Below are 16,065 nucleotides of genomic sequence, written 5' to 3'. Positions count from 1 at the left end.
GTGTTGTTCCCAAGATAGGGGCCTGGCAACCGACCTGAGAGATGTCTGTCAGCTGAGGTTGTTGCTTGATGTTGTTAGCGCCCGATGCCTCCTCCGAGGCGATGTGGTGCACTTTACAAATCTACTACCCTACCATACCACCATATCAGAGTCCTTCTTCTGACCTGTCACAGTAAACATCACAAAGGAATCTTGGAATACATGTCTCGGGAGCATAGCTCAGCAGCAACGTGCTCGCCTTGGAAGCAAGACAACATGGAGCAACACAGGTTCGATCCCCGGTCGGCGCTTAGAAACCTCTGGGTATTAAGCGCGTTATAAAAAAAACTATCATAGCATGTGTAAGAGCGCAAGAGAGAAGAGGAGAGAGAATGTGAGCTAGAGAGAACCACAGCGATCTCTAGCGCCACAGAGCACGAGTGAGCAGAGGAGCTAGAGCGAGAGAGGAAGAGAGAGAAGGAAGAGAGAGAACGGGAGCTAGGGAAAACCACAGAGATCTTGCGCCAAAGAGCGCGAGAGAGAAGAGGAGCTAGAGAGAGAGTGGGAACGGGAGTTAGAGACAAATCACAGGAACTAGCGAGAGAGAGAGATATATGAGCACCGCATTATTGCTCTCCTCCTCCTTGACACACTCGAGCAAAGAGAATCATGATGAGGGGGGCGATAGAGGAATTCATCCCTGTTCTTTACCAAGATCACATGCGCATCTGGCGATGCCGCCGTCCTGCTGGGATGCACACCTGCGACTATGAATTGCAGATTCATTCACTGAGAAAACCTCCAGCCACTCTACAACTAGGGACCCTTTGCACCCAAGGCGATGACTTCGGATTGCTCTTGTGCACTCATTTTCTAAGCTACAGAGAAGCTAATAAGTAAGAACACTGCCGCAGTCCACAGGCGTTCCAACCAGCGACTGACCACAGCGGATTCTGTGGACCGACAATGTAGCAGGTCACAAAATTCAAAATAAATAAATAAATCCTGTGCGCACACTCTCGCTGCCTGCAAAGCAATTCTGTAGAATTACGTATTCTCCTGCCGTGGTGTGCTGTGTTTAATTGAACAGCACTTCTTGGCGATAGAATTCGTAGTGCCACGTGCATCTATAGACACAGGCAACAACACTTTGCCTTATGTTTTATTTAAGCATGTTTAAACGGTACTGCAAAGTTTCATGCCGTCACGCATGACGCACCTTTATATATTGTGCTAACATATGCAATATCAGGCTACCGTACACTTACTACATAGATGTTATGTTATTTATTCTGCGTTTACAAAGCGCCTAACTTGGATTGGTATGGCTTCTATGCGCGGAGGCAGCCGTGGATGCCCCACTATAAGGCCTCGGGGCATCATTGTTTTATATAGTCAAACAGAGCACGGCATAACAAAGGCAACTGTAAAGGCAGAGTTAGAGAAGCATTAGTACTATTAGCCATATGTTTTGCGCCTGGTTGGCATGGCCTGTGTATTTCAGCTATTTGGATAATGCACTGGTTTAGAATGCAACGGGTGCTTTTTTTAGTTTAACTCGGGAAATGTTGCCACGACTGTACTGTAATATATTTGTGAAACTAGCCTACCACTGATAGACAAGTCTCTTTGAAGATGCGTTGTACTTACATAGCGCCGCGACATAAAACAGTGCAGCGCACCCCCGGCAAATTAGAATGAACTATTACACAACTCGAACGGAATTTTTTCCAGGAAATGCAGACATGGCATATTGGTGCAGTATAGTACGGAACTACGGACATGGCATATTGGTGCAGTTTTGTTCGGAAATGCAGACATGGCATATTGGTGCAGTTCAGTTCGGAAAGTAGACATGGTATATTGGTGCAGTTTAGTTCGGAATTGCAGAAATGGCATATTGGTGCAGTTTAGTTCGGAAAGCAGACATGGCAAATTGGTGCAGTTTAGTTCGGAAATGCAGACATGGCATATTGGTGCAGTTTTGTTCGGAAATGCAGACATGGCATATTGGTGCAGTTCAGTTCGGAAAGTAGACATGGTATATTGGTGCAGTTTAGTTCGGAATTGCAGACATGGCATATTGGTGAAGTTTAGTTCAGAAAGCAGACATGGCATATTGGTGCAGTTTAGTTCGGAAATGCAGACATGGCATATTGGTGCCAGTTCATTGCAGACATGGCATATCGGTTTAAAAGCTAGGCCATGAGGGATACCTACATTTGCCGGCTGTGTGTTCCAGGAGGCTGCACCACGCTAGAAAGTGGTGATAAGAGGCCATTTCTCCTTCCGTGATGTGAACCAATGGAAAGGGCGCATTCTTGAGCAGCTGAAGCCCACACCTGGAGCACCAGGAAGCCATGGATGAAGCCTCAGGTGTGGCGAGCAATGTCTCCAAGAAGCTCCAGTTCACGCAGACACATCCCGCGAGGCTCCCTGAGCCGCCTTAGTCTGACTCAAGGTGATTTGCTCAGAGTGGACAGGAAAGCTCGGAGATGCGATTGGCTCACACCTGATAGGATTATTGTCCGCGTGCAGAGACTGAAAGCATGCACAGCCACGCACCCACATCTCCTACAGAGGTCCACGCAGCCCTTGTTCTCACAATGATGTGAGCGTACTGGCTCCAGATGGCCGTGAAACTTTGTTGTGCAATTCAAATTGTTGTGCTAAACTGCCTTTCTGTGTCATTTTGATGCGCTGGTGCTAAACTTGCCACATTGCAAACTTACCTTCACTAGAATAATACTGTGATTATTAGCCTATGCCACACTGGAATAGTGTTGTGATTAATGGCGTGCACCGCACCCTCACAGACTCAGTGACAGGGCAGTGAGTCGCATCTAGAGAGTGCCACACTTGGATAGTATTGCTGATTTGTAGCCTGTGCCACACTGAGATAACACTATGGTTATTGGCCGCATGCATATTGCATTGTGAAACCTAGGCATCCTCCCACTTTACAGGACTCTCAGAGCTAGGTGTGTTTTTCTCTGGTGTTTAAACTACATTGTGAAAATATTTAAACTGCACTGGGAAAGTATTTAAATTGCATTTTGAAACTTAGGCCTTTCTCCCACTATACAGGACTCTCAGAGCTAGGTGTCATTTTCTCTGGTGTTTAAACTACATTGTGAAAGTAATTCATCTGCATTGTGAAAGTATTTAAGTTTCATTGTGAATGTATTTAAACTACATTGGGAAAGTATTTAAATTGCATTTTGAAACCTAGGCCTTTCGCCCACTATTCAGGACTCTCAGAGCTAGGTGTCATTTTCTCTGGTGTTTAAACTACATTGCGAAAGTAATTAATCTGCATTGTGAAAGTATTTAAATTGCATTTTGAAACCTAGGCCTTTCTCCCACTATACAGGACTCTCAGAGCTAGGTGTCATTTTCTCTGGTGTTTAAACTACATTGTGAAAGTAATTAATCTGCATTGTGAAAGTATTTAACGTTGCTGAAAAATCCTATAGGACAAGGGACTTTAAACACAAGGAAACCCCTAGTGAAATCAAAACTCGCAAGTGGTCTAACCCTTCCTAGGAATCTGTCTTTCCCCTCGCAACTTCCTTCCTACGAAAGACCAGCAAAAAAATCCAGCGATTCTTCTGTCTCCTCTCATAATGTGAGTCTAGACAAGTATCGTCGCTCGCTGGTCAGTGAGAGGGTGAACGACATCACAGACACTTCCCTTATGGACTTATCGGTTTATTCCGATATGAATTCTTCATGGGAGGAGAAGTCGGGAATAAACATATCCGACACAGAAAGTGGAACTGAGGACGAAGATTCCGAAGTACAAAACAAAAGTAGTGGTGTTGAAAACAAAGGGGTGTTGGAAGGCCAATTCAACGAACGGGGTGAGAGACAAGTAACCTTCAAAAAGCACCTACCACCACCGACGTCGGTCCCAGAAGTGGACTTAGTCAAAAAGTTCAAATGGAAATCAAGAGTGTTCACTGGGAGAGAAGACAAGGTAGAGTCCCTGGAACAAGGCTGCAAGGTACCTCGGTCACCTAGCACCATGGACTTTGTCACACTGGAAGACAGGAGAAACCTTTTGGTCCTGAAACCTTCGGAAGGTAACATCCATAAAGGAGCTTGTATGGACACAATAAAGGGCACCAGAAGAACAGTTGCATGGGCAGAAAACACAGAGATGAAGCCAGCATCAGGACCTTCCAACCAGACAGCTTGCAAAGGTTCTGAATCACCCATCGCCCCCCCTCACTATAGACTGCTTCTGGAAAGGATACTGGACTACGAAGATAACCTGATTATGAACCGGGCCAACGTCATGAGACTCCTGCATTCCATTGACAACCCCGATCTACTAAAATCCAGGGACATAGACTGGATTGAATTTCACAACGAACAGCGTCACGACAGTGTGATTCTTCACACAGGACACCGAACCACAAAAACCTCTCTGTTGGGGTTGGGTCCCAAACTCAATTTATGTGGGTTTGTGCTAAAAGAGTTGGAGGAGGGGGCGAGCCTAGAATGTGCCAGTTTTAAAGATCTGAAATACACATTAAACAACTCCTCCAAGCCCTCTACGGATACAAAAAAGGAACAATTGGGGAAAACTGGCAATAGCAACAGGGGTCCACGAAAGGGCGTCACTAAAAAAGAGCAAGTGCGCCACCTATCAGATAAATCCGGACCATCCCAGGATAACAGCTCAGAGGACTGGAGTTGGCTAGCAGGAGCCTTATCTACCAAATCATAATGCCATCAGTGCCCCCTGAGTACCCAACTCAATTTTGTGTCAAAAGGGCTAAAAATTATGAGTTGGAACACAAGGGGCCACTTGCACCTCCTTGGAAATTCATTAGCACATTTGTCAACCTACGATGTCTTCTGCTTACAGGAGACTTGGCTGTGTGATCTTCCTCTCATGGACAGTTTTGAGCTATTCCTAAATCCAGCAACAAAGGGCTTGAAAGGGAGACCGAGTGCTGGTCTCCTGGTAGGGGTCAAGCGCACCAGCGGCTTAAATGTTCTCTCATCGACTAACAGAAACCCGTGCATCCAACTAACCAGGATTTCTTCAAGGACAAAGTCTCCACAACAAACCCATGTCTGGCAGCTCTTAATTTGCAATGTATACTGGGGCCCTAAGGCCCGAGCAGAAGACAAATTTATGGAAGTTCTCATGAGAGCCATAGACGACGCAAGAACTGAGTGCCCTAATCTTGAAATCCTTCTATGCGGCGATTTCAATATGGAATGCTTCGACAAAAATCAGAAGAAGATTGAGGTCTTGCCCTTGTCCGCCTCTAAAAACATAATAAGAGGTGTCAACATGGAAAGAGAACTCTTAGCTAGGCACATCTACATGGTTAATGGGAACTTGTTGGGTGACCGAATGGCCGCACCAACCTGGAAACGGGGAAACCAAATGAGCACGCTGGACTACATCTTTGTATCAGAAACTCTCTACGGAAACCTAACATCAATGAAAGTGGTCTTTACGACCCAGAGTGACCACAACATTTTGGAGCTCGCAATCGAGACTTGGGACAAATCCTTCCTTATACCAGCTAAACATCTACCTGACCAGCCCCTAGAGACAACTCCAGGGGGGAATAGACTGCGCATGGGAAGAAAAGAGGCGAGCATGGCATTGGATTCTCTAAGTAAGGTCAAAGGTTCGGAATTGATCGAATACGCTGAAGTATTGAAAACTTTTAGAACGAAGGTGGACAACAGGGGTAGTCACCAAATTATTCGGCATACGTATGACCACCAAGTAGCGTTAAAAAAAAAAGCTGTAAGGAAAGTCAGGAGGCAATTCCTTAAAACTAGGGCCCTAGTTGACCTACTCCTGTATAAGAAATGCAGAAACAACTATAGAAATTGGTTTATGCAACACAAATACCAACTGCTGCAACAAGACAGTGAGACAATGTTAAAACTGCTATCATCTAAAAACATCTCAAGCATTTGGAAATTGTTTAATGAAATAAATACCCCTCCGGATTCCAAAATGGTGAATCCCATAGCAGCAACAGTATGGGAAACCCACTTTTGTAATCTTTACTCTAAGGGGTTAAACAGTGGTCCCCAAACACCTCTATCTGCCGATGAAGCCTGGACCATTGACTTTGGGAAACAAGACATCATAGACCTAATTAAAAAATCAAAATCTTCAAGAGCCGCCGGTCCGGATGGTCTTACTAACGAGATCCTTAAAAAAGACCCGGAAAAATGGGCCTCTTTCATGCAGTCCTTGTTCAATGATATATTGAGACTAAAAAAGCTACCCAAATCATGGACGACGTCCATAATTGTGCCAATCTTCAAAAAGGGAGATAGGTCTGTGCCCACGAATTACAGACCAATCGCTCTCTTGGACGTCGTGGGAAAAATCTTTGCTGCGCTTCTATTGAAACACCTAAATGTCTGGAGTTGGTCGTCAAACCATTTGGACCATTGGCAATCAGGGTTTCGCAAGGGCATAGGGACATCCCTGAATGTCCTTATCATAAACACACTAAAATGCCTGGTTAAGGAGAATAGATACAAAAACATCTACATTGCGTCCATAGACTTGGAACAGGCGTTTGACTCTGTCGACCGCCACATTTTATGGCATAAACTGAGGAAATGGGGTTGTCCGAACAACCTAAGAGAACCCTTAGAAGCACTGCACACTGGGACAACTCTTAAAGTAAGGTTGGACAGACAGGGCAACCTTTCTAACAGTGTGAGGGCCATGAACGGGCTGAAACAGGGCTGTAGGTTGGCCCCAGCGGTATTTTGTCTCTTTATATCCGACATGCAGGAAGCCTTCGAAGCTGTGAGATGTTTCCCCCCTAAGATTGCGGGGACCCCTGTGGGAAGGTTACTGTTTGCGGATGACCTCCTGCTACTAGACCAAACGGCGGTGGGTCTTCAGCGCCAATTAAAGGCACTCGAGTTATACATCCTGGGCAATGGTCTCCGAATAAACCCAAAGAAGTCCCAGATCCTGAGGCTGGGACCCAATATGACCAATAAAAACCTCAGGTGGGTTTTGTCGGGGGAAGTGATACCAGTGGTCTCAACCATGGTTTACCTAGGAGTATCCTTAAATAACAGCATCCAAGACGGTCCCGGTATCGAAAGACTCAGAAGCAAAGTTACTAACTTAGCTTCTCAAGCCTTGTTAATTAAACGGCGATACTGTTCCTTCTCACTTCGACCACTGATTGAATTCTACAAACTAAAAGTCTCGCCCATCTTGACCTATGCGGCAGAGGCAAATTTTTTTCTGAATCAAGAGGTCTGGAGACTGTTGGAAGGTCTATTTTGGAAAAGAGTACTGGGCCTACCGGCATCGATCCCAATTGAATGTGTCCGCAAAGAATTGGGCTTATCTTCACTTTATGTATCTATGGTTTGGAAATCATTGACACTCCTTGACAAATGTTTGCATCCACAGGAAAGAAGTGGTTTCCAGGCCATCAACGAAGCCATGGCAAGAAAACTGATCCCGGCTCTATCTAAATGGCAGTCTATCTGTACAGATATTTTGAACCACATAGCCCTGGGACCTGAAAACCTTGTGCTAAACCCGCACACGGTAAAGAGGCGACTACTGGACTGGGATTGGATAGGTTCCTTGGACAGACTTAGTGCCTTTCCATCAATAACCCAGGGCAAGGACGAGCACTATCAAAGAGGCACAGTGCTCCCGTATCTCGACAAATTTCCCTCAAGCACAGAAAGGGACAGATTCTTGAGATTCCGACTAAACCTCCTTCATACCAGAGAAGTCCTAGGGAGAAGAAATACAAAGGAGAGGCAACCTAGTCTGCTGTGCCGTTACTGTGGGCTGGAGAATGAATCCCTACAACATCTGGTGATGAACTGTGTTATCTTATCTAGGCCCAGAGAAAAATGGTTAGGGCCGCACTTTCAAAATCTAACCACTCTATCCCTGCAAGACAGGTGGTCAATCTTAAGAAGGGGAGAAAAAGTCTCCAGGACCTTGGCACTGTTGAACTTTGTGCGAGAAATACTCACAGGACTGGATACCTAGCCATACCTTGTTTTTTCTTTCTTGTCTTTTTTTTTTTTACGCTCACTATCTATTCTCCCCTTTCTATATATACAAAATTGATGTTTTACATTCTTTTAAACGAAAGGAGATTTTGTTTAAAGTATGCATTTAAAGTTTTCTTAGAAACTAATTGATGCAATAAAAATAAAAAAAAAAAAATTGCATTTTGAAACTTAGGCCTTTCTCCCACTATACAGGACTCTCAGAGCTAGGTGTCATTTTCTCTGGTGTTTAAACTACATTGTGAAAGTAATTCATCTGCATTGTGAAAGTATTTAAGTTTCATTGTGAATGTATTTAAACTACATTGGGAAAGTATTTAAATTGCATTTTGAAACCTAGGCCTTTCGCCCACTATTCAGGACTCTCAGAGCTAGGTGTCATTTTCTCTGGTGTTTAAACTACATTGCGAAAGTAATTAATCTGCATTGTGAAAGTATTTAAATTGCATTTTGAAACCTAGGCCTTTCTCCCACTATACAGGACTCTCAGAGCTAGGTGTCATTTTCTCTGGTGTTTAAACTACATTGTGAAAGTAATTAATCTGCATTGTGAAAGTATTTAAATTGCATTGCAAATGTATTTAAACTACATTGGGAAAGTATTTAAATTGCATTTTGAAACCTAGGCCTTTCTCCCACTTTACAGGACTCTCAGAGGTAGGTGTCATTTTCTCTGGTGTTTAAACTACATTGTGAAAGTAATTAATCTGCATTGTGAAAGTATTTAAACTGCACTGGGAAAGTCTTTAAACTGCATTGTGAAAGCTAGGCCTTTCTCCCACTATACAGGACTCTCAGACCTAGGTGTGTTTTCTCTCGTACCTAAACTACATTGTGAAAGTAGTGCTGTCTTTGGTCTTGCCTTCTTAGCAAAGCGTTCATCTAGCAAACTGTTCTACTTTTGAGCTCTTGCCGTTTTGTCCAATTGTCTACTATTGTCTCATCTCTATCTGTCTCGTCTGCTTGCTCCCCTCCCTGTGTCCTTCCCTAGTGTTCCCACAACACCTCCATCCACTCCCACCCCCTTCCCTCTTCTCTCCTCTCCCCACCTACTCTATGGTGTCATCTGTTCTCCTATCTTTTCTAACTGCTTCTTTATCGTCTATCCTGCTCTCTTCACTAAATCTGGTAGAAATTTAAAAAGGACATCCTGGTCTCCAACCCAGGCCACCCTATCGCTGACACCTATACCAGTGCTTCCTCCAGGCAAACCCTCACCAACATCCTCTTTGTCGTTCCCTCGCCAGACCTATGGACTCTCCATATGGTCTCTGTGCTTTCTCCTTTCTCTTCTTCTCCCATTAATGATGGCACAGCACCCGGTGGGAGGCTCTCCAGGCCTCCTTCCACTCCTCTAAGGTCATCATTAATGTTTACTTGAATGGTACCATCTTGGTCCAAGGCCCACAGGCCAACCTCCTCCTCTTTGATAGACGCTCCCTGCGCCTCATCAATTTCCTTTATTCTCCTGCTGTCCCCTCTCTTTCCTCCATGGCTTCCTTGCCTCCCCCTGCTGTCTCCTCCTTGGCTACCTTGCCTTCTCTTTCCTATTCTGCCCCCCCTCTCAGGCTCCTTATATGCCTCCAAAGCGCATACCTCTGATTTGTACCCCTCCCCGGAAGTCTTTCAAGGACAGCAACCTTCTCCATATTGCCACTCTCAACTCTCGCTCAGCTGTAAAACATTCCTCTGAGATCTGAGGCCTCCTTGAAGAACTTGACCTCAATGTTCTCTATCACAGAGACATGGTTCACTGCCAGCTCTGTCACAAGCTTTGACACTGTCCTCCCTGACGGCTACAAGATCCTCCCGTGCCCAGGCCCAATCGTTCCAGAGGAGGTGTAGTCCTGATCTTCCCTAAGGGGATTCCTTCCTCTGTCATCCCAGCGTAGGCCTACTCCTCCTTTGAATGCCTTGTCTGCAGGCTCTCTCTCCTTCCAATTCCCTTACTGTGGCTACCATCTATCGGTCACCTGGTTAGATCTCCTCCTTCCTTTCTGAGTGGGCGGACCTCTCCTCTTCCCTCCTGGCCTCGAGCACTAAATCCTCCTCCCTGGAGACTTTAACTTCCACCTGGAGGCTTCCAGTCCTTCCTCTGGACTCTTTCGCGACCTCTGCAACTCTCTCTCACTCTCTAGCCTCCCCTCTGGCCCGACTCACTCTGCAGGGCACACTCTGAATGTTCTGATCTCTACAGACTTTCCCCTCTCTGTCCCTCTCTCCTGGAGTGATCACTTTCTCCTTTCCTCCCAGCCACCTCTCAGGCCAAGCCAACTCCAGCACTGCCACCTACCTTCTTGGTTATCCGACCCATGAAGCGTGTGTCAGTTGAAACTTTTGCCGCGCCCTTCTCACCCCCCGCCCCCTTCGGGTGACTCACACCCTGACACAGCCCTTTCGATGCTCTACTCTGCTATATCTGATACTCTTGATGTTCTTGCCCCTGTCATGAGGATCCGCTTGAAGCCCAAAGCCAAGTGCAACTGCTGGTAGGACACAGATCTCGTCACCCTTAAACACAAGTGCAGGGTGGCTGATAGGAAATGGCGTGCTTCCTGTACATCCTCTGACAAACTGGCCTGTCGCCTGCCCCAAAGGCAATACCGGCTCTCTGTCTGCACCAAGAAGAGATCCCTCATCCAAGCCTGCTTCTCTGCGGCATCTAACAACTCGGCCGAACTCTTTAAAATCAGCAAGGAGCTGCCAATCCTGCTGCAGTCTCTACCTCTCCTGTCCAGCCCAGGCCATCTGCATGACCCTGGCTTCTCATTTCATCTCTAAAACTAAGGACATCCTGTCTTCTCTCTCGTCCTCTCTCTCTTCCTCTTTTACTCCCTCTACTCTCCGTTATCGCTCTGGCCCTTCTGTGGCCACCTTTCCGCTAACCTTCTCTGCCTTTCCCCTGTTCTTCCCTGACTAGGTTTCTAGACAAGTCTGATCCATGAAAGTCTCATCAAAACAGGTTCTCCCCTGTTCCTCTAAAACCATCAAGGACCACATTGACACCCTAGCTCCTGCTTTGGCTGACTTCTGCAAACACTCTTTCACCACTGGAGTCTTCCCTTTCTCCCTGAAGCACTCCCTTGTGCACCCTCTACTTAAGAAACCCTCAGCCGACCCCTCTAGCCCCGCTAACTACCGCCCTATCTCCATCACTCCTTTCCTGGGCAAACTCCTAGAAAAGCTGGCCATCTCCAAGCTTAATCTTCACACTGAATAGGTGGGTTGTCTCCATGACCATCAGTCTGGCTTCAGAGCTGCCAGAAGCACGGAAACTGCTCTCCTGAACATGGACCTGATCTCCAACCTTGATTCCAATACCCCATGTGTCCTCATCTAACTTGATCTCTCTTCTGCCTTTGACATGGTCAACCATGTCATCCTGCTCAACCTGGGTATCAACGATCAGGCCCTGGCGTGGCTGACTTCTTTCCTCTCTGATCGACCCTCCCAGGTCCAACTTCGGTCCTTCCTCTCCTCTATCTCTATCTGTACCTGTGGTGTTCCCTAGGGGTCTACCCTCTCTCCATGTCTGTTCAACCAATACCTGGCACTTCTTGCCCACCAAATTTCCGCTCTATGCCCCAACGTTGAGTGCTGTGCAGATGACAGTCAACTCATTTTCAGGCTCCCTTCCACCACCTCTTCTCCTTATCTCATCTCTGACTATCTGTCCTCTATCCAGGAGTGGGGTGCTGCCAATGATCTCTGCCTTAATGCCAGTAAGACTGAGATTCACCTCATCGGCACACCTGCCCCCTCCTTTCCTGTCGCTCTCTGGCCGGCCTCTCTTGGCCCTCTTCCTGCTCCCACCTGTGAGGCTAAAAACCTTGGTGTCATCTTTGACTCCAAACTCTCCTTCTCTGCTCACACCTCTGTCATCTCTAAAAAGATGCACTATCAGCTGGACCTCCACAGAGATATTTTTCATTTCCTCTACTTCCCCCAGACGCTCACTGTCTCCAGAGCTCTGGTTCTCTCTAGGCTGGACTACTGCAACATCCTCTTTCTAAATCTGCCTGCTTCTACTCTCCACCCTCTGCAACTCATTCGGAACAGGACTGCGAGACTTGTCTCTCTCGTATCTCTCCAGGACTGAAATCTCTGCACTGGCTCCCAGTGGCTGCGAGGATTACGTTCAAAACCCTCTGCATTGTCCACAAGGCCTTCTGGGGTCTCATTACCTTCAACTCTCTTCCCAAATACCTTCCTTCTCGAGCTCTTCGCTCATCGGCCTCCAACTCCCTCGGGGGCAGTCGCTTCTCCAAGCAACAAGTTGGTGGTAGTTCTCTATCTTCAGCTGGGGCCTCCCTCTGGAACAGCCTCCCTGTCTCCCTGAAACTTGAGGAGAAGACCTTCCTCTTTGCTTCTGCTTTTTCTCCTCATCTCCCCTGTTGAACTCCATACTGAAATTGCACTGGTCATCTGGCAACCCTCTGATCTCAGGCCCAGGTCCCCTCTCCCGCCAGTTGCACACTTGCACTGCCTCCCGGGCAACACCTGCACTTGGGGCTATTTCTGTATCCCTACAGTCCCCTACCAGCTCTTGATACTTGATGTCTGCACGTCCCCCTGCACTTGCACTTTTACCTATTGTTCTTTTTTATTTTATTTTTCCTATGTATTGCACTGCCCCTTCCCCCCTCCCCTCTTCTCCACCGCACTGTTCCCTTCCCCCCTCCCCTGCACGTGCGTAATCTCAATGTCACCTGGCTTAGTAAGATCATTGTCTCTGTCTTCCCTCTGTTTCCCCTCATCGCGCCTTGAAACACTTGTGTATAGGCACGTTATAAATGCCATATCAAATCAAATAATAAACATGGCAGGGGAACACCACACCACATGACAAGTTGTATTTTCCCTACCATGTTTTCATGGTCAAAGTGTAAATATAGAGGGTACGCTTTTCCTGTAAGCACACACACAGTCCATAATAGCTTACCCACACATCTACAAAGCCGAGCCCTTCGGCTTTGCCAGAGTTTACCACAGCTGAGTTACACTTCGAAGGAATTCCCAATGCTTCCACTTGATAATGCGTTCAAGGTTGCCAGGCTCCCTGTTTGCTCCACAGTCTTATCTGTGTTTTCATTTCTCTGACCAACAGATATCATGCAAGCTCAAGAAATCAGCAGGGCCTCCTTTGCACACCCTGAAATCCTGCTAATTGAAGTAGACACTGGCTCCATCTCCTTGGAAATCATGCAATATTTTACATTGGATGGATTCTAAAGACGTGAGTGGAGAGAATTGAGTGGCAGGGCTGTGTTGTGAGGATTAACATGAAAACCCCAAGTTTGACATTCGAAATAGTGCCACACGGACACACACATGCGCACATGCGCACCCTCGCAGATTGGTTGTGCTTTAGAATGTCTTATTTAATAAAATACACTAATGAGAAAGATCAAGTGGTCAAAAGCTGCTTTAACAAAAGTCATGCACACCTCTCCCCACCATGTAAGCAGCTTCGTAATGGTTATAGAAACAAGTGCATAAGTAGGGTGCTGTAGTTTTTTGTGGAGGGGCAGATGTGCCTGGTGCAGCTGCCCTGTCCAGTGTGGCCTTTTGCCAGAGATAGTATTTTTAAAAAATAGCAGAGGAGTAATTTTGAGGTGTATTTAGTAACTTTATTACTCTAGTTTTAACTTTCACATTTGTACTATATATTATCAACAAAGTAACAACATGGCCCTGTTTGCACCATGCCCATTCCATTCCTTCATCTCGAGGCAACTGGGCTTCTTTAGTAATCCCTATTGCCGGCAGGCGGAAGCCGGCCAGCGGACAAAGGCCTAGGAAAAAGGCCCTGTTTGCACCATGCGCATTCCATTCCTTCAACTCGTGGGAGGTGGAGAGGGCCGGTGCCCTACCCCCTCGGCTGCAGGAGCAGCCCTCCAACTATCTGCAGGCGTGTTCGGCAAAGCCTGCCATACCACGTGGCCAACGGATGCATCAGCTCCTCCCCTGCATCAGCTTTACTCGCAGAGAGCACACTGGCCCTGGCTGCTGAATTTATCCCTAGTTTTTCTGCATTCAACGTATCTTCGAATCGCTTTGTCTGCTTTGTCTGCACTACCGCCTGATCCGAAAATGGCGGGCGTAACGTGGCGCAAAAAGGAGGCTGTTGCCAGCTACTAGGGAACTGGGCCTCTTTAGTAACCAGTCCCTATTGCCAGCAGGCGGAAACTCGGCAGTGGATGAAGGCCCAGGAAAAAGGCTCTGTTTGAACCCTGTTTGCATCCAGGAGGGTACAGCCGGCACCCTACCAGATGAAAAGTTGACCCCTTACTATGTTACCCACCCGCTCCTTCAGCAGGCTCACACAAGATTATCTTGCAGATCCCTGCAGCAGTCTATCTGCAAAGGTTGACACCCTTCACGAATGCCCTTTCAATCATGGCCCAAGTCAAGTACTTTCCACCAACCTCAATACCACCGAGGCATGAGCCCTAATGACCCTATCTGTCTGCTAGTTTAAGCACACGTCGTGAGACTTTTGCCTCAGTTAAATCATTGCTATGCTCCCTGTGCTAAGTCCTGTGTAATCCAAAATGTTTTCTCCTTTGCATTACCGGCTATCTTAGACTTGCTGCCAGCTACCTATTGTACTAAGCCAAGCATATCCTCTCTGCCTATACTGAGCAGTCTGCTTTTTGTCATATTCTCACCCGCCGACCTCTGACCAATGTTGCTTTTCAAAGTGTTTCGTGCCCATAGCATTAGCCATTAGGATTTGTGCCACCCACTGCTGACCCCCGCTAAATATCAAACTGTATTGATCACTGTTTTAGCCATCAGGATTGTACCACACACTCATTGTTGCACAGCTAAACATACTTTTTTACCCATTGCATTTGTCTGTAATCCTGGGCGAACTGTCGCTAAACATCACATTGTATCTACGCTGCCCATTGTTGCTTTTCAGAGTGGCCATTGCATTAACCACTAGTTTTGTGTTGCCATTTGTTGCACAGCAACTCATACCGTTTACCTGTTGCATTTTTATATAATCAAGTGCCTATAGAATCCTGCAGGACTCACTTCCTGGGATTACCACTCCCCTTACCATGGTCGCCAATTCCACACCCACAGCCACCCACCATACTCATCAATACACAATGGTCTATGAGCCACCACACGCAGAAAGAATACCACCTACGTGCTTTCTGCCTCCTTTCTTCAGCACCCCCGCCCCGGCACCCCACATCTTCACACCCCACCACTCTCACAATCACACCTTACTATACAGCATCCCACCACACACGACTCTCTCTAGCTCAGCTACACCCTTCAGGCCCAATTCACGCCCTAGGTCTACCACTTTAAGAAACTAACTGTTGGGAAATGGCACAACCAAACCCAAGTCCGACAACCCACCACATACCTCCTCCAGTCCCACTAAACCACTCACTGTCAAGCCTAACTTTACTGAGCCAGGCCAGTCCAATAAAACCCACTCACCAGCCCCAACCACAGAGGTGTAGACAGGGTAGGGCCTTAATGGGCAAGGCCCACACAGAATCTGTAAATGCCCACTCAGTAGCGCTATGTAAGCATTTACAGACGTTAATGTCACTGCAGTGGGCCCAACTACATTAGCTGCAGGCTCCATTTGTTAGATAATCCTGGCTATGCCCCAGCCAATCCATCTATCTCAATTGCGTTCTGATTAATACTCGTTCTCTCCTAGCTCATGCCAATGATATCCACGACCTCCTCACTGATCTGGACCTCGATATCCTCACCGTGACCGAAACCTTGCTGCATGAAGCTTCAGGCCCCTCCATCAGCCTCGCTCTCCCACCTGGCTGCACCATGTTCCACAAGGACAGAACCTCCAATAAAGGAAGGGGCGTTGCTCTCATGTCAAAGACTCACTTACCATTAGACAAATGAGCACATCACTGGATGAACACACGGACATGCTAACTGTCAAGCTTGCCCTATCTCCTAATGACACCATCAGCATACACGTCATATACCACCCCCCAGGGCCCACACTAGACTTCCAAGCCAATCTCCTCCACC

At 46.9% G+C, this 16,065-nt stretch overlaps 1 protein-coding gene across 8 annotated transcripts in view; it reads right to left on the bottom strand.

The window, feature by feature from the left end:
* MCF2L2 (MCF.2 cell line derived transforming sequence-like 2) overlaps positions 1-16,065 on the bottom strand; it is a 3,251,461-nt gene that overhangs the window by 3,126,799 nt on the left and 108,597 nt on the right. The window contains exon 1 of one of the 8 annotated variants that reach the window (XM_069618645.1): positions 2,200-2,390. The exons of the other annotated variants lie outside the window; for them this stretch is intronic. Coding sequence (XP_069474746.1) covers positions 2,200-2,341 — 142 coding nt within the window. The 5' untranslated portion in view covers positions 2,342-2,390. Of the gene's footprint in view, positions 1-2,199; positions 2,391-16,065 lie in introns of those variants that run through there. 8 annotated transcript variants of the gene reach the window in all.

Source organism: Ambystoma mexicanum, chromosome 10 (genome assembly GCF_040938575.1).
Source record: "Ambystoma mexicanum isolate Mex_15411 chromosome 10, UKY_AmexF1_1, whole genome shotgun sequence".
NCBI classification, from domain to species: Eukaryota; Metazoa; Chordata; class Amphibia; order Caudata; family Ambystomatidae; genus Ambystoma; species Ambystoma mexicanum.
Note: the sequence above shows the minus strand (reverse complement) of the source record. Positions and strands in the feature narration are given on the sequence as shown.